General features: G+C 42.9%; 1 protein-coding gene across 1 annotated transcript in view; it reads left to right on the forward strand.

Moving 5' to 3' along the window:
- Positions 1-17,513, forward strand: part of CDC5L (cell division cycle 5 like) — a 42,673-nt gene extending 25,160 nt beyond the window's left edge. Inside the window, exons 15-16 of the mRNA XM_065055677.1 lie at positions 13,723-13,935; positions 17,012-17,513. Coding sequence (XP_064911749.1) covers positions 13,723-13,935; positions 17,012-17,116 — 318 coding nt within the window. The 3' untranslated portion in view covers positions 17,117-17,513. The remainder of the gene's footprint in view (positions 1-13,722; positions 13,936-17,011) is intronic.
- The last annotated feature ends 1,458 nt before the right edge of the window (positions 17,514-18,971 follow it).

The raw sequence follows: 18,971 nt of genomic DNA on the forward strand, positions 1-18,971 counted from the left end.
TTCAAGTTTGTATGAGTATGTCTTTATGAAAAATAATAATAAAAATTATAGCAATGTTTCAATTGAAAAAAATAAATTGAGGGAGCAGTTCTGGCTGGTGTGAATGAGTCTGGTATAGACCAGCTAAGGGTTTGGCCTTGGCTGTGGCTTTATTCTTAAATTCCTGGTGGACTACAGGATGACCATGAGCCAGCACTGTGCCCTTGCGGCCAGGAAGGCCAATGGCATCCTGGGGTGTATTAGAAGGGGGGTGGTTAGTAGATCGAGAGAGGTTCTCCTTCCCCTCTACTCTGCCCTGGTGAGACCACATCTGGAATATTGTGTCCAGTTCTGGGCCCCTCAGTTCCAGAAGGACAGGGAACTGCTGGAGAGGGTCCAGCGTAGGGCAACGAAGATGATTAAGGGAGTGGAGCATCTCCCTTATGAGGAAAGGCTGAGGGAGCTGGGTCTCTTTAGTTTGGAGAAGAGGAGACTGAGGGGGGGACCTCATTAGTGTTTATAAATATATAAAGGGTGAGTGCCATGAGGATGGAACCAGGCTCTTCTCAGTGGCAAACAATGATAGGACAAGGGGTAATGGGATCAAGCTGGAACACAAGAGATTCCGCTTAAATTTGAGAAGAAACTTCTTCTCAGTGAGGGTGACAGACACTGGAACAGGCTGCCCAGGGGGGTTGTGGAGTCTCCTTCTCTGGAGACATTCAAAACCCGCCTGGACATGTTCCTGTGCGACCTCACCTAGGCGTTCCTGCTCCAGCAGGGGGATTGGACTTGATGATCCTTTGAGGTCCCTTCCAATCCCTAACATACTGTGATACTGTGAAATTGGGAACCATTCCCTGGCCAGGATGGCTCCTGATGTGAGAAATGGTCTGGACTGGTGACTGTGGCAGAAAAAAGAGCGTGAGTATTGCCTCGTCTTTTTTGCTGCTCTTCATAAAGGTGAGGATGCTTTTCTGTACTGTTGGATGAAGAGCTGCCCAAGCAGACTTTCCTTGGGAGGGACTAGAGGAGCTTCAGGCTTTTTGTAGGAATCCCAAGGAGGGTGTTGGTCTCTTCTCCCAAGCAGCAAGTGATAGGACAAGAAGAAATGGCCTCAGGTTGCACCAGGGAAGGTTTAGATTGGATATTAGGAAAAAATTCTTTCCGGAATGGCCTGTCGGGCATTGGAACAGGCTGCCCAGGGCAGTGAAGTCACCATCCCTGGAGGGGTTTAAAAGGTGTTTAGGTGAGGTTCTTAGGGACATGGTTTAGTGTGCCAGAGTTGGTTAGGTGATTCTGAGGGTCTCTTCCGACTGAAATGATTGTATGATTATGGATGGGGTGTTTCAGGTCGGTGTAAGTGAATCTCTGGGACTTCACTATGTGTCTGTTGTTCTTGTACTCCCTTCTCCTCTAAGCAATATATTTATAAAGAAAACCATTCCTACCTAGGGTGTATGTTACATGGAACCTTATCAGATGAAATGAGATAGAGGCATCTATTTAACAAGGTAGTTGCTTTACTTTGTAGTTCAAAACAGTCACTTCCTGCCAGCCTTACCTTTCCTTTGAAGGCGGTTCATAATGGTGGCTTGCGGCACACAAGTATTTTTATTAAAACTGTGGTAGTTAACATCATAATTTCAGTTGATTGCTAAATTATAAACACTACTGGAAGTCTACAAGGGAGGAAGCTCTAGTTACACCATATAGTCAAAGCGCAGTAAACTATTCTTTGCAATATCCAAGATATATATAATTTACCACACCAAAGTGTCCATTTTTGCTTTTGGTTGCAGCCCAAGCCCTGTGAATTAATTTATATTGAAAACCAGTTGCTTAGCTGGAGTTTTATGGATTAAATGATACACTTTGCAGCAGATTGTATCTCTTATTAGTTTATTGGAGATCGTATTTTAATTTCTTTCTAGTTTACATGGTTCTAAAGCTTGCAGTTTTATTTGGATTTTCAGGTATGCTGTTACTGAGAAAACACCTGGAGAAAATACAAGAATTTATAAGCCTAGGAATAGAGAAATTACTCATAAAACTAAAATATGGCAGAATCCCTAAGGAATCTGCGTTTATGCCTGCAGATATTCATTTGTACCACTGTGTTGCCTTTGTGGAATCCGCTTTTTAAAATAATGTCTGTTGGGAATGTAGTTGGCACCAGAGGGTCACAGCTGAGGTTATCAGAGGTCTTCACTGTCAAGCTGTTGAGAGTCTGATGGAGCTGTTTATGTAAAACCACTGTTGCAGTGTCTGATCTCTGCTTAACGTACGGTTGATTAATCGGAGTATGTGTATTTGGCGCAGCAGTTTTGGAGGGTTGTCACGGAGGCACCCCGTAGGTTAATTTAAGGGACAACAAGGTCCAAAAACAACTTTTATTAAAACGATGAGAAACAGGGTTTTAGCACTCCAAAAGTGACTTAAATACAGGTTCAGATATCAGTTGAGGAAAATTATTGAGAGGCAGCAACTAATACAACAGGCGGTCCACAGTGTGCATGCACGTGGCTTCACTCAAAACAATGCCGGAGCCGTCCCCGAGTCCCGGAGAAATACACATTTGCCTAAACACGGTGCAGGATTATTTTTAAAGAGATACACACACTCGTAGTGAGTACGGGAAGTGTACACTCACGATTCCGCAAGGGTAAATTTATAATACACCTGCAATTCCTGCGAGAGTTAATTTACTTACACGTGCAAGTGTGCACGGAATCCTACACGTGCTTATGTGGAAGCACAGGAGGAAAATACACTCGCGATTGTGCGAGGGGCTCTCGGCGGACACTCGCAATTGTGCGAGGAAATAATTTATACACGTGCTCGTATTGGGCACGGAAAGTTACGCATGCAAGTGTGCACGGAAGGAAAATACACTCGCGATTGTGCGAGGAAATAATTTAAAGTACGCATGCAAATGTGCACGGAAAGTTACTCGTGCATATGTGCACGGGAGGAAAATACACTCGCGATTGTGCGAGGATTAATTTTACACGCGCTCATATGGAGCGCGGAAAGTTATGCGTGCGTATGTGCATGAAAAGTATAAATATACTCGCAATCCTGTGAGAAGTTTTACTCACAGCCGTGGCGGCAAGGCAAGCGGAGTCCCCATCCCAGGGAGGGGGGCTCTCGGCGGCAGCATCTTGCTCGTGCTCCGAGAGACCCGCGACAATGGGCGTTTTTATCTGATCAGATCTGACTGTAGGCACTCTAGAAGCTTCTCTGCACCCCCACACTGGCTGTGGGTGCCCCCGAAGCCTCCCAAAAACATCTCCCACCCTGGGTGTAGGCGCCCAGTGGCTCACTGCCCTTCTAATGGCCCTGGCCAGGGTGCTCTGGGGCCAAACAAAAGAAGCTGTTAGCCTCAACTAGCAGAGCAAGAGGGAGATGTGCCCACTCCTTCCATACTGAGGGAGAGGGGGGGTTGCATTCTGCCACAATCGTATATACTGGGTAGCACAGATATGTGACAGGTCCTGTAGGAATTACCTTCACCTGTGTGTGAAAACACTGTTACTGTTTACTAGAATGGTTACCATGTGGTTTGTGCTACAGTCAGGATGTACAGTTTTGGCTTGTGCCAAAAAGGGTCAGTGTTACTTATTTTTATCCAGCTGCCACTTGCCTTTACCTCTGACCTTGTACCAGTGCTCTGTGGTAATCTGGATCAATTCATTGAATTGACAGTAAATTAATTATTTTTAGATTAAGCGGCAGACCCCTTTCCACAGTAGCTGGGTAGTAGACCAGCTTAGCTATAAGACATCACATCTTTGCTTGCAGAATTTTGGATTATTTGTGAGATCCACAATGAAGGTGAGCCATATTGCCAAGGATAACTTATGTGTACAGTAAGAAAAAACACGCCAGGGAAGATTAACAGATTTAGCCAGAAATCTTGTGTTTTCTTTCTAGTGCAGGTGAATATTCCTTGCCTGTTTTTGAGCGAGTCTCGTGAATTCAGATTTGATACACCTTATTTTAGCCTCATAACTAGAACAAAGCTGCAGTTGCCTTAAGCTTCCCCTGGTTTTGGTGGAGACAAGGCAGCTCCTGAGGGCAACTTGGCCCATTTAGGAGTTGAATTTCCCTCTTGAGTTTCCTGGTTTGTTTGCTTGTTTGTGTTTGTTTTTTTGTATGTGTGTGTGGTTTTTTTCCTTTTATTACAGAGCCATCTAGCGCACTTCAGATCAGTGAAACAAAACTAGGTCTTAATGTCTCCCTTGGTTCTTCTGTCACTGGAAAAGGAGTAACATCTACCTTATGGAGCTCTGTATAGTTTGTGAAGCACTTGTAAACCTGTGAATTAAAAACGCTATCTAAAACTGCTGAATCTTTAAATGCACTTGTTATACCTGGAAAGTAGTTGTCTTTTCCATTTACAGCTTGTTGAGTCAAGCTGGAGCTTTGTATCTCTGCATGTTAAAACTCTGAAAAAAACAAACCAATCCAAAACACATTGTTTACTGTCCTTTAGGTGAATCATCTTCTTATGTCCTTGGTTTTCCCCTCAAATTGCATTTGCATTTAGCAACTACACCACCCACCCCCCCCCCAAAACCTTCATCATGGTGAGCAGGAAGGAGGAAAGCAGATCTAGTTTTATTCAAATCTAACCAACTTTTAAAGCAATGACATTTCCCAGAACACCGATTGAACAGCATTGGGGAACAGAACTATATTTTTGCTGTTAAACAGTTATTTTCAGAAAAGAATCCTACTAATTTTTCACCAGTTCTCTTACTGTTGATTTACTTTGGGACCTTGGGAAGGAAGCAGATGAACATCAGTAAGAGAGTGCTTCATATTGAATTTCTGTCATCTTGCCTATGAGTCTGAAATTCGTCTTCAAATTGGACCGTTGTGTTAGCCTTCTTTCTAGGGTCATAAGTGGCATGGCTCCTTTTTTTGTATAGTAAAAAGGATTTTTTTGCATGTCCTCAGTCCAGAATGTGCCAACACATTGGAAATGAGCAATTAAAAAGTTCATTAAACATAATCTTAGGCTGCATAGCAATTACTTTTTGTTCGGCCAGTTGCTCATAGTCTGCTGGGAGGTTTTTTCCCCTCCATGTTTTCCTCCATTAGTGAAATCAGGTTTCATGTTTGGAAATACAGTTCATAATGGGAACTTATGTCCTTAAAGTTCAGCATTAACAAAGCTCTGCATTGCCAAAGGCCTTTGCGCTCCATCACTGTTGAAAATTGTGCTTGGATAGAGAAAGGTATAAGTGGATAGAGTCTGTTACTGGAAGCCACCTCTTTAGCGCCTGTCCTAATGTGAAGTAGTGTCAGAACCTGGGGATGTTGGGCCAGTGTGAGTTGCTGCTCACAAAGTAACTTGCTTCATTTAGACTTGTGTAATTTTAGCGCTGGAATAGAGTGCTAGTGACTGCTGCAAGCTCATCGTGGGGCTTCTGCTACTGACTGAGAGGAAAACAGGCTGTTTGCTGACTTACAGCATGAGCTTCCACAAGATTATTAACTTCTTCTCTGGAAGAGACCAGTCCAAGCCCTCTGGGTTTGCAGTGATGGTTTGTGAAGGTAATTACACTGTGCTTGCTGCCATATGATCTCATATGGGAGGTGATGGAGTCACCATCCCTGGAGGGGTTTAAAAGGCGTTTAGACGAGGTTCTTAGGGACATGGTTTAGTGCTAGAGTTAGGCTATGGTTGGAGGGTCTCTTCCAACCAAAATGATTCTATGATCGGACACAGCAGTAACCCGTGTTTGCTTACACGTCAGCAAAGCCATTGACCTGAGGTAGTTGTTGCTGTCTGTGATCTATTACTGTATTTTTTTCTTCCATGGAGAGGTAGAGAGTTTCTGAAAAGCTTAGTTTTTATTTATTTTTAAACTATGCTTTTCTGGATATGTTTCAACTGTGATTGTGATATATGGGTATCACCAATAATACTACTAGTCTTAGAAGCAATTCCCAAATAAAAATATTCCATGAGGGCTTTAATGTCATCATTGCAGATCAGCAGTGACTGCTAACTTATGCAGTAACTTTCTGGATTATTTTAGATCTAGGTAGTTGGATGGTATAAACTTCTGTGGGGACACTTGCTCTTGGTGTACCCTGTACTGTCTTTACTCAACAGTCCTACTAATTCCTGTTACAATATTTGACGGCAAGTAATCATAATTTCTGAAATAATGGTTGACATGGAGATTGCTCTTGGGTTATTAGTTTTGACTGTGAGTAGAGAGAACAGCCTTCTGCAGGTACCAATAAGTCGTAATCATATATGATCTACGTAACAAAGTACAATATAGGAGTTTATGTCGAGGCTTCCCTGTTAAATTGGGGAAAGATAGCTTTATATTCCCATGCAAACTTTGATCATTTAATATAGTTTCATTGGTGAAGTTGCAGTTGCATACTAGCAGTGCTGTCATTTGAGGATCACCTGTGACTGTATGTTTCCATGAAAAATTTGGTGTGATCCCAATCAATTAGAATTAAACCCACTTAGTCATCTCTTGCAAGTTACACACTGTCCCTTTTTGACTGCTCTGACACTGATCAGAACTTTGCGTAATGATCCTTTTGTCCCTTTGCTCATTCAGAAAACATCATCTTTGGGATCACAGCAGGGTGCTCAAGGTATGTCAAGCCATGGAGTGATTTCAGCTGATAAGCTGAGCTAATGCTAGTGCTGATGGCAGTTTGATAGACTCAGCCCGTATTGTTCTACACTGGCAATGCCTTTTTTTTTTTTTCTTTGATAGTAACCCCAAGCCTCATTTTCCAGGAGAGTTAACTGTTACTCTTACTAAGTCAGAGGTAAGAGGCAGGCTCTACAGGGAATCGTAGAATGTCCCGAGTTGGATAGGATCCACAAGGGTCATCGAGTCCAACTCCTGTCCCTGCACAGGACAACCCCACAGTTCACACCATGTGTCTGAGGACACTGTCCAGTCTCTTCTTGAACACTGTCAGGCTTGGGGCCGTGACACCTCCCTGGGGAGCCTGTTCAGTGTCCAGCACCCTCTGGGTGAAGAGCCTTTTCCTCATGTCCAACCTGAACCTCCCCTGGCACATCTTCCTGCCATTCCCTCGGGTTCTGTCACTGGTTACCAGAGAGAAGAGCTCAGCCCTGCCTCTTCTCCTCCCCTTGTGAGGAAGCTGTAGACACCATGAGCTCTCCCCTCAGTCTCCTCTTTTACAGGCTGAACAAACCAAGTGATTTTAGCTGCTCTTCGTACGGCTTCCTTCCCAAACCCTTCACCAACTTTGTGTCCCTCTTCTGGACACTCTCCAGTAGCTTTATATCTTTTTTATGCTGTGGCACCCAGAACTGCACACAGTGCTCCAGGTGAGGCCGCCCCAGTGCAGAGCAGAGTGGGACAACCACCTCCCTGCCCAGCTGGCAATGCTGTGCTGGATGCACCCAGGACACGGGTCCCTCTTGGCTGCCAGGGACACTGTTGGCTCATGTTCAGTTTACCGTCAACCAGAACCCCCAGATCCCTCTCCACAGAGCTGCTTTCCAGCATCTCATCCTCCGGTCTGTATGTACAGCCAGGGTTGCCGTGTCCCAGTTGCAAAATCTGGTGCTTGGTCTTGTTGAACTGAGTTTTGCCTGGTCAGACTGTCGACAGATTAAACTGTTTCAAGCAAAAAAACGGAGAATCCTGTCCAAGAGCACAGAATTGGAAAAATAATTTTAGGTAGAGTAAGTAATGAATTTTTGTTTAAAAACGTGTTGTTGTAGAGTGCACCATCAAGCTTGAAAAGGCAGATCACCTAAATGCCCTGATGTTACGGTCATTGTTTTCCCTGGGGTGGTTTGAACTGATGAAACCAGTTTGGTGTAAGCTGCCGTTGAGCAGAAGACATGTGCATTGTCTCCTTCCAGCTGCTCTGGCAGACTGAGCCAAAATGAGGCAAGTTCACAAACCGTTCTATTTAAATGAAGTTAATCCAGGTCCTGCCAACAGAATTGAGTATGAGAGAGACACGTGTAGGTCTGAGGTGAGGAAAGAAGTTATAGTAACATTTGGAGTAGTCCTCTATAGGTTCCAAGAGTAACCTGTTCACCCAGCATAGCTAAAGCTGGCAGAGCATTTCCCTGCATAAGCTAAACAGCTTTGTGATGATCTGTTGATTCTCCAAGGTCATGGAACAAGTTGGTTTAATTTTGACTGTGGCTCTGGTAAGAACATATAGCAGGTTTTCTTCTGTGTTTTTTATCCATCAGGCATGATTAAGGAGATGAATTAGAAGACATGAGTGTTTAATGCTGTTTAGGGACTACGAGAAGCTCCACATTTAATGGAAGGAAACCAAAACAGTACAGGGGAAAACAGCCATTTGAACTGAGCAGGGATGTCCTTAATAGACATAAGGAGATGAGGAATTGTGAAAATGCAATTTTTAAAGGTGCTTGAACCCCTCCTTCTTCAGGGTCAGATTTTCTTAAATCTTTCCTGGTGTATGTTTGTTCTCATAAGCAGTCTTGCCCTGTTCTCTGTTGTCCTTAGTTAAACCTTACAGCTAACCTCCTATCTAAAATTTCCTTGCCAAATTTAAATCTCTCTTCCTTTCTGAGTGGTCATAAGAACAGGCTAATTGTTCACAATGGTCTTTGGAATATTTAAAACATGTTGCTGTGTCTTCAGTTTCTCTATTTTTGTTAGATGGAGAAAACAAACAAAACCCATGTTCTTTCAGTCAGCCTCTGTTTTCTAGATCATGTTTTATAAACCCCTGATTGTGTCTGTTGCTCTGTTTTGGTTTCTCTTTGGATCTCTAGTGTAGTATTTGAAACTGAACTCTACTAGGTGTGAGGAAAGGCTTTTACATAAGAAATTTGGGATGGGATGAGGCTCTCACGCTTGCCATAACATCACGTATCATTTTACCCCATGTCTGTACACGCTGTTCTCATTTCACCATAGCTGGTGCAGAAGTCAGTGGAACCAAAGCCAGCCAAGGACCAGTACAAAATAAATAAGTGAAGAAATCCTTCAAATGTCTTTACATTTTCTGCTGGGTTTAGGAGGGAAATGGTTGTCAGATTTTACTGAAATCTATTTCTTAGCTTTAAGCAAATAATGTAGACTACTGTTTAAACACACCTCTTCATAACTGCTTGCAATTTTTAGCTTGGTATCTGAGCCTTAAAAATTTTACGAAGCTTGAACTAGAATTATATGCAGTTGTTGGCTGTCGTGCAACAGTCAGCAATTTTTAATAAATAGTGTTTGTTACAAAAGCTGAGACCTCCTTTTGACCTTTTCATAGTAGGTCCTAAAATATTGTAGTTGGGAGGGAGGAGGAAAGGTGGTGAGTGTTCACATTTCTCTCTATAAGCAGAGAAGGAAGAAAGCGCTGTTATTTCTGGGTTGAGATACTTGTGGGACTTTTTTCCTCTTATTTTTCTTTTTACAGAAGTGAGTCCTGTAATAATCCAAGATAGACAAGAAACTGAGTAGAAAAGCAAAGGCTGAATAGCAGCATACAACCTGAGGAGCTCTAGTAGTTAAACTAGTAGAATCTATATCCAGAACAACTCAGAAATATGAAGTCCAGTTCTCATTGTCTGAAACCAACTGAAGTGGTGTTAGGGAGTAGTAAGATTATTAAAAAATAAGTAGTAAAAATAGTAACATGACCTATTAGAGAGCAGTGTAGGGGAAAAGGACCTGGGGGTCCTGGTGGACAGCAGAATGACCATGAGCCAGCACTGGGCCCTTGTGGCCAGGAAGGCCAATGGTACCTGGGGTGGGTTAGAAGGGGGGTGGTCAGTAGGTCAGGGAGGTTCTCCTTTCCCTCTACTCTACCCTGGTGAGACCACATCTGGAGTATCGTGTCCAGTTCTGTGCCCCTCAGTTCCAGGAGGACAGGGAACTGCTGGAGAGAGTCCAGCGCAGGGCAACAAAGATGCTGAAGGGAGTGGAGCATCTCCCGTGTGAGGAAAGGCTGAGGGAGCTGGGGCTCTTTAGTTTGGAGAAGAGGAGACTGAGGGGGGACCTTATTAATGTTTACAGATGTATAAAGGGTGAGTGTCAGGAGGATGGAGCCAGGCTCTTCTCGGTGGCAAACTGATAGAACAAGGGTAATGGGTACAAACTGAAACACAAAAATATTCCACTTAAATTTGAGAAGAAACTTCTTCTCAGTGAGGGTGACAGACACTGGAAGAGGCTGCCCAGGGGGGTTGTGGAGTCTCCTTCTCTGGAGACATTCAAAACCTGCCTGGACACCATCCTGTGTAACCTCATCTGGGTGTTCCTGCTCCAGCAGGGGGATCAGATTGGATGATCTTTTGAGGTCCCTTCCAATCCCTGACATTCTGTGATTCTGTGAAAAGTGTGAGACTAACCCACTGCTGCCTCTGCTACTGGTGATATTTAGAGCATGCAGATATTTCAGGACTTCTGGCCACGATGCCCTGATCCAGTCTCTTCTCTGTACGTTGGAGATAGCGCTTATAGCTGTATTTAATGTCTTCATGTACTCAGTGTTTAACATTTTATTAGAAAATCAGTTTGTTGACAGATCTTCACTCAGGATAACGCAATAGTAGAACTTTTCTAAATGGTCTATTTTAACCTGTTCTAGAAAAGTGACGTTCCAACTGAAGTTTCGTCTCACACCAAGTGTACTCTACGTCATGTGTAATGCTGGGGAGCAACGTGGGACAACTGATCTTTGTTATGTCAGACAAAATTCTGTTTGCCTATGCATCAATCTATTCCATGATCTCTAAATGTCAGTGGCTCTCAACACGCATTTTTCGTCCAAGAAACAGTAATTGGAAAATAGTTCATTTACCACACAGCTGTATTTCTTGTTGCAGTAATACCATATTATTTACCACTGAAGACATTTAAAGCTTTCATACTTTTCCATCAGAGAGTATCCTCACAAATCCCTAATCTATTTATTTAATTTTCTCTAGATTTATATAAATATTGGAAAAGAGGCGCCTTTCTGTATGCTTAAAGCACCTTGGGCATAGCTTAAGTCTACACTGCAAACAGAATCTGAAAAGTGCAGCAGTCTACATCTGTCTCCCCAGGAGCAAACTAGACAGCGCAGTCAAATTTCTCTTTCACTCCCCCATTAACAGTCTTCTCCCTTGACCATTCACTTTGTTTATCTCTGCACCACCCCCTAAAACTGTTTTAAATGAATGAATAGATTGTTAAGGAGTAGGGCATTTTACAGAAGCGTACAGCTGTATAATACAGTGTATTTTAATAAAGTTGGATGGTTGAAAGTTTGATGAAATGCGCTGTGCGATTGTTTGGTACATAAGGTAGAATCATAGAAGCATTTTGGTTGGAAAAGACCTTTAAGATCATCAAGTCCAGCCAGATTGTGATGGCTGCTCTAGTCTAGTGGCTGGGGTTGTCTGACTGTAGTTACCACTGTAAAGAACAGATCAGAAGGTAGTTCCTTCCCGATGGAGTTTAGTTTCAGTGGTTAAAGATGTTACCTTGGGTAATTGTGAGGTTCAAAGCAGTTAAAATCATCTACTTTTTGGTTAATCAGTGGTAATTCCTTTGTATGTAAGAACTGTGGAGTTGTCATATGCAGAGACAGGAGTTGGACTCGATTCTTGTGGGTCCCTTCCAACTCAGGACATCCTATGATTCTAACAATCACCAGCAAAGCTTTGATTTTTAAAGGAATGAGGCAAGGATAGGTGAGTTAACCACTGTGGTTCTGAGTTAGGCTTTTATATTTTAACACTTGAGAAATGTACACACTTTTCTTCATCTTTGCACTAATGTATCTTTTAACAGTAGCAAAAATCAAAATCTGAAAAGCCTGATCCGTTCTTCGTTGAGTTTGGCATCTTTCACACAACATTTTCGGGAAAAAAATGGTGTTCTTTTATTTTTTTAAAGGAAATAGCATAGAAAATTAAAGAACCAGGAAATCCGTATGTCCATATTTAGAGTTGTGAAATGCTGTACCTCTCCACAGTTTTGTTCAGTGGTACATTCCTGTGTTGTTTGTTGGTTTGCAATTCAGTGATAAAGATTTATTTGATGCTATTGCCTTTGCTATTTATAACATGTTAACGTGATTATGCTTGTTTATTTGTGTTTTGTAACTTGTGTCACTTGACCATTGATGGATTATGTCTGGATTATGGGTTTAGAGGGCTGACCTTGACAATTTGGGTAAACTACAACATCTGAATCCAAGGCAGACCAGGTAGCACTTACTGGAATGACAGAGGGAAGAGAGATTCACTTCTAACATGCCGATTGCTTTGTGGTTTTGATAGCACATTTTAATCTCATCGCTTTGTCACGTCTGTTGCGTACACTATTGCATTGTAAATTGTGAGATTTTGCTTCTGGCTTTTGCCTCTTACACAGGGACCTGATTAATTTTCCTATCTCAGTATTTGTCTGCCAGCTAAAGATAATTTTACCTTATTGCTTTGAGATCCATAAGGGAAAAGCTCTGCACAAAAGAAGCGTTACTGGAGAGCTCCAGGATTTTGGTTTGGAGTTAGGAGGGAGTAGTGTTGCATTATAGAGATGTAGTAAAACTAAATGGGTGATATTATAGATGGGTGAGATTATTTTAAGACTAAACCAGTTTCACTTATTGCAGTCTTATACGCACATGCTTATTAACACTAAGACATAGTCATTAAAAGGCTTGAGTCAGAAGGGACCTTTTGAGGTCATCTAGTCCAACCCCCCTGCCATGGACAGGTGCGTCTTTCACTAGATCAAGTTGCTTAAAGCCACATCCAACCTGGCCTTGTACCCTTAATCAATTAATCTGTCCAGCATTCAGCCACTGAGACATTGGAGTCCAAGAGGTCTTTCTCGAGTGCTTTATGATGACACCAGGAATGAAGGGTCACCACATGTTGAGTTGTCATCGTGACACCTGGGTTCTTCTCAGGACAATGCATTGTTTTCATTTTGGAGGGAGTTTTTCGGATTTGCCTTTCACACCTTTTAGAAGCAGACGGTAGTTGGTGTCTCTGTCCTGCCCCACCTCTGCGAGTTATCTGGATTTAGTCTTAGTCCTTTGTCTCCTGATCTGGCTGTCCTGAGAACGTACATGCAGACAGGTGGTAGGATTTAGCTGCAATTCTAATAGTCCCTCTGCTGTTCCTTGCAGTGCCTCCATGCCCCACGTTGCCATTCATTTACCACTCAGACCAGTCTAAATGTTTTAATTATGGTCCTCTGCAAGAGGGATTCAGAGCTGCCTTAACATTCCCAATTGCTTTTTTATTTTACAGAATGTGATTTAGCTGAATCCTGTAAGGGTAGGTAGAAGGACTGCAAGGATGTGGCTGTTTTTTCAGAATAAGAATGTAATTTTTAAATGGAGGAACATCATATCTTTATTTAGGTTTCCTTTACTAAGGCAAAGAACATCTCCTGTGTAAGTGGGAGGTGACGTAGCAAGGTATCGTCTGACTTGGCTGCTTACTCAGCTTAGCAACTGCAATAATTCCTGTCTGTGAAGCCGTGCTCATACTTTGTGTCGTCACCCCCTGTTTTGACTAGTGGACTTCACCCTGGAATAGTGCTTACATTGTAAAGGTTTTAATCCAGAAATTGAGGTCGTTGTAAAATGTACAACATCATTTGTTAGTAGAAATCAAGTAACTCAGTCAGCTCCATACAGTTCCACAGATTTATCTTCACTGCTTTTTTTTTTGTCCCTCTTGACTTGAGTTCTGGATAGATAGAATGATTATTGTTTTCCTTCTGACAGATAAACAGAGGACACATGACAACTGAAGCAAAGAGGGCTGCCAAGATGGAGAAGAAGCTGAAGATCTTGCTTGGTGGTTATCAGTCTCGAGCGATGGGCCTCATCAAACAACTGAATGATTTATGGGACCAGATCGAACAGGCACATCTGGAGCTACGTACTTTTGAGGAGCTGAAGAAACATGAAGATGCTGCAATCCCACGGAGACTGGAGGTGAGATTCCTGAGTGTGATACCGTAGGTCAAATACAAGCACTTAGTGGAAAACTATGTTTTTTCAATGCTTGGGCTCTGAGGTTCACAGCCTGAGTCGGTAGAAGTTTTTAATGGTCTATTTAAATTACACTTCTGGCTGTTACCAGACTCCTCAGCCATTCACATCAACGTCAAAGATTCTGTGACATATTACAAAATAGGACTAATCTACTAGTGTGTTTTGTAAGTTTGTTTCTATTTTGATTCCTCATGTGGTTTATTTTATTAGTCTTCTGCAAGGCGTATCAGCAGGAGTTCAATATCTATCTTAATTTGACTCATTTTGGTTTTAATTACTGTTAGAACATAGGGTAGATCTGAAACTTGTGTAAAGCCTCCTGCTTGCTTTAAAGTCAGTGGACCAAATGCCAGTATATGCTACAGGAGATGCTGCTTTCCTTTGACATGTCAATTCCTCCCTGAAGCTGTATTGTTGTTGTCAGACTTGCACATGGTTGGACTTGTATAAATCAGGACAATAACCCCATTTCAGTACAGGCTTTCCACATGGTTCTCAGTTGCAGAAGCTGAGAGGTGCTGTATAGTTTAGAAACATAGAATCACTTTGGTTGGAAGACACCATTAACATGATACAGTCCAACCATAAACTAACTCTAGCACTAAACCGTGTCCCTATGACCCTCATCTACACGTCTTTAAACCCCTCCAGGAGTGGTGACCACCGCTTCCCTGGGCAGCCTGTTCCAACACCTGAAAACCCTTTCTGTGAAGAATTTTTTTCCTAGTATCCAATCTAAACCTCCCCTGGTGCAACTTGAGGCCATTTTCTCTCATCCTCTCACTTGTTACTTGGGAGAAGAGACCAACACCCTCCATGCTCCAGCCTTACAGAATCACAGAATGTTAGGGCTTGGAAGGGACCTCAAAAGATCAGCTATTCCAACCCCCCCACCGGAGCAGGAACACCCAGATGAGGTTACACAGGAAGGTGTCCAGGCAGGTTTGAATGTCTGCAGAGTAGGAGACTGCACAACCTCCCTGGGCAGGCTGGGCCAGGCTCTGTCACCCTCACTGGGAAGAAGTTTCTTCTCAAATTTAAGTGGAACCTCCTGTGTTCCATTTTGTACCCATTGCCCCTTGTCCTGTCACTGGTTGTCACCAAGAAGAGCCTGGCTCCGTCCTCCTGACACTCACCCTTTACATATACATTAATGAGATCACCCCTCAGTCTCCTCCAAACTAAAGACTCAGAACCCTCAGCCATTCCTCATATGGGAGATGCTCCACTCCCTTATCATCTTTGTTGCCCTGCGCTGGACTCTCTCCAGCAGTTCCCTGTCCTTCTGGAACTGAGGGGCCCAGACCTGGACACAATATTCCAGGTGTGGTCTCCCCAGGGCAGAGTAGAGGGGAAGGAGAACTTCTCTGACCTACTGACCACCCCCCTTCTAATACACCCCAGGTACCATTGGCCTTCCTGGCCACAAGGGCCCAGTGCTGGCTCATGGTCATCCTGCTGTCCACCAGGACTCCCAGGTCCCTTTTCCCTACGCTGCTTTCTAATAGGTCATTCCCCTTTCAGGCAGTTGCAGAGAGAGATAAGGTCTCCCCTCAGCTTCCTGTTCTCCAGCTGAACCCTGCAGGTCCCTCAGCCGCTCCCATCACACTTGTGCTCCAGCCCCTTCCTCAGCTCCGTTCCCATCTCTCAACTCACTCCAGCACCTTAAGGGCTTTCTTGTCATGAGGGGCCCAAAAATGACCGCAGGATTTGAGGTTTGGCTTCACCAGTGCTGAGAACAGTGCAACAGTCACTGCCCTGGTCCTCCTGGCCATGCTATTCCTGATGCAAGCCAGGATGCTGTTGGCCTTTTTGGCCACGTGGGCACACACTGGCTCATGTTCCGCCACCAACACCCCCAGGTCCTTTTCTGCCAGGCATCTTTCCAGCCACTCTTCCCCAAGCCTGTAGCGCTGCCTGGGGTTGTGACCCAAGCACAGGACGCGTTTTGAGCCATCCTCAGATCTCAGGCCCTTTGCCCGCAGTCCTTTTGCTGGTGAACAACATGTGCTCGTGTGATCTGGCCCGTTGCTCCTGAACACCACCACCTGCCTTACTGGCCTCTAACTGGTTGGCATGGCCTTGAGGGGAAAGATGTCTCTTTCTCTTAAGCAGCATTAACTGCAGCTTGGAACTAGCAGAAACAGATACACTGAGATACCTGAATACAGTGTCTCGGAGCCACTGTTCTTAGTTTAAGTACATCCAGGATATTCTCTCCTTTATTCATTTAACAAGGCAACCCTCAGCCAGTGCCAGACTTGCTTTCTAAGAAATACTCATCTGAACACAATTTTTATTTCCAATTTTCTTTTCCAGAAGAGAAGGTTCCATTGAGGCTCAAATCTTCTCAATGACTTAATGTAGAAAAGATAAAATGTTCTTAAAACTGATTTTGTGTCTATAAGTTCTGACAGATGTCTTTACAAACTCAGAAGTGATCAACAGATTTAGTGAAAGTTAACAGTAAAAATGTGTTAAATAGCTTGATAACTGTTAGTAGCACCTGTTTTTAGTAAATGGCACTTTACTCAGAGCTAATCCTCAGAATACATTTACTGTGTCTTGTGATACAAGAGTGAAGGCAGATGTGGAAGCCTTGGTTGCAAGATGCTGAGTTAATTAGGAAGGTTACAAAAATAGGTTTTGAACAAACTCATGGAAGAAGAATCCATGGCTGACTGTTAAATACAGTGCACTGCTTGTGACAGGTTTCCAATTTGAAATCTCTCTGTTTGAAGCATCTTGTATTAACTACTGTCAGAACCAGCGTAGGATGCCTGATCTCTGAAATAAGATAACAGTGATTCTTGATATGCCACATCAACTGCTGGTTTGCATTTATATTTAAAATAAGGAATTTCAGCAGTCTGCTGTCTCAGTTCTGACCCCTTCCTCTGAAGGAAGTAAAATAAAACCTTTGCTAAAGATAGACATATATAACCTTTGCTAAAGATGTTCATGGGTGTGACTATAGGAAGAACTGACTGGTTGCTTAATTCTGTTTCCCTTTCAGTGTCTGAAGGAAGATGTGCAGCGGCAGCAGGAGAGAGAAAAGGAGCTCCAGCAGAGATTTGCTGACTTCATGTTGGATAAAGAGACTTTTCAAGCGAAGTATTAAAGCACAAAATTCCATTTGTCACTGATGTAATATTTTTAAAGTGTACAGATACTTCTCCAGCAGCTATTGCCATCAGTTGCAGAAATCAAGTGTAGTCTGCTGTTTGCATCTTGTCAAGTTTTTGTTCTTTTGATGAACTTTTCCAAATGCTCTAGGTATGAATGGCTTTGTCAAATATTAAAAATTGCATTGAAATGTCCAAAATTTTATTAAAAGAAAAAAAATCAATCTGGTATGATTTTATCCATGTCTTCATTTGCTAGGATTATCACATTATTCCAAGTCTTTTATGTGTCTTAAGTCCTGTAAGATACATGCCTGCAGAATAATGTCTTTTGAATAAACCTGGAATGTTAAAAAATAATTAAGAAATAAAATGCCTGTCTTTTAACTAAAATGGAATCCTCCCCTATCCCTTAGCCCCTCCCTGCCTATGTTTATGATAAATTATCATTCTTCCCTTCCACTGCTGCTGCTTTTATTTTCCAAGACTGTAATTTGTGATGGGAAGGACCTCTGCAGGATAATTGTCATCTCTGTAATACCATGTTTGTGATGCTTCTCTGTGTGTGTGACTAAACACTCTTCATTTACATCAAGATGTTCAGATGGCCACACTGGCAGTAAATATAACTTCACCATCCTGAAACATGCTGGGTTCAAATTTTATAAAATCACCCAGTGTAGCCTTAACTGTTCCCATAGATTTCAGCAGAAAATACACCCTTTCATTTTCTCAGTACTAATGCTTTTAAAATTATCTCTGCACAATGCATCTTCCCTCCATCTGGTGGATGCACCTTTTCCTTTTGTACAGTGGGCTGAGGGACTTGAGTAACATCACAGTTCTGCATTGGCCCGGACCTTGTGGAATGTGGTTGCAAAGGCCACGTCCGTCTGTCCTAACACGTCACAAGCATCAGAACTCAGTTGCTTGTTCTGTTCAGTTTTTGGGATGATTGATCAACTCTGATCAACTGATGTGTCACAGACACATCATCTCACAAGGTCACCGTTGCACGCCATTGCTCAGGTGTTTATGGAGTGTGTCCTGAGCATGCAGGACTTCTGAAATCCTTGGTAGTGTTGCCTGTTGCTCGTTGAGAGCCTGTTACTCGCTTTTGTTGTTGCCCAGAGCAGCCCTGCAGTGGGATGCTCCCTATTTACTCCTCCTCCCATCACATCTCAACAGATTTTCATTCTCTAGCTGCTTTGACTGTTTGTCTGAAGGGTAGGAATGGGATTATCAGAAGGGGTGAATCCATTCTTTCCTCTCCACTGAGGTACTTTTCTAAATCTCATCCAGAATCTTTCTCTGAGTACTGTTTAGTCAGACCCCACTTGAGTTAGATGTTTAAAGTTTTGTCAGCTATTCCCAGTGCTTTTAATTCATTGAATCATAGAATCAGTTTGGTTGGAAGAGACCCATGAGATCATAGAGTCCAACCATAACCTAATCATGACACTAACCCATGTTCCTAAATGCCACATTTTTTCACCTTTTAAGCATCTACAGGGATGGAGACTCCACCACTGCCCTGGGCAGCCTGTTCCAATGCCTGACAACCCTTTCCAGGAAGAAATTTTTCCCAATATCCAATCTGAACATCCCCTGGTGCAACTTGAGGCCCTTTGCTGGAGTTAGGCATTGCTTTCATGTTTTTATTTATGTGGAGATGTTCATCACTTCTTTAGGGATCCTTATTATTTTCAACTCTTACACCTTTGGTCTTGCGAGCAGTCATTTGTGGAAATGCACAGGAAAAAAGGCATTGTTAACAGCACGGAATTCAGCAATTAAATACCTCCAGTTGCATACATCATGAAGTTTTGCTTGTACATATATGGATTTAAA

This window comes from Columba livia, chromosome 3 (assembly GCF_036013475.1).
Source record: "Columba livia isolate bColLiv1 breed racing homer chromosome 3, bColLiv1.pat.W.v2, whole genome shotgun sequence".
NCBI lineage: Eukaryota > Metazoa > Chordata > Aves > Columbiformes > Columbidae > Columba > Columba livia.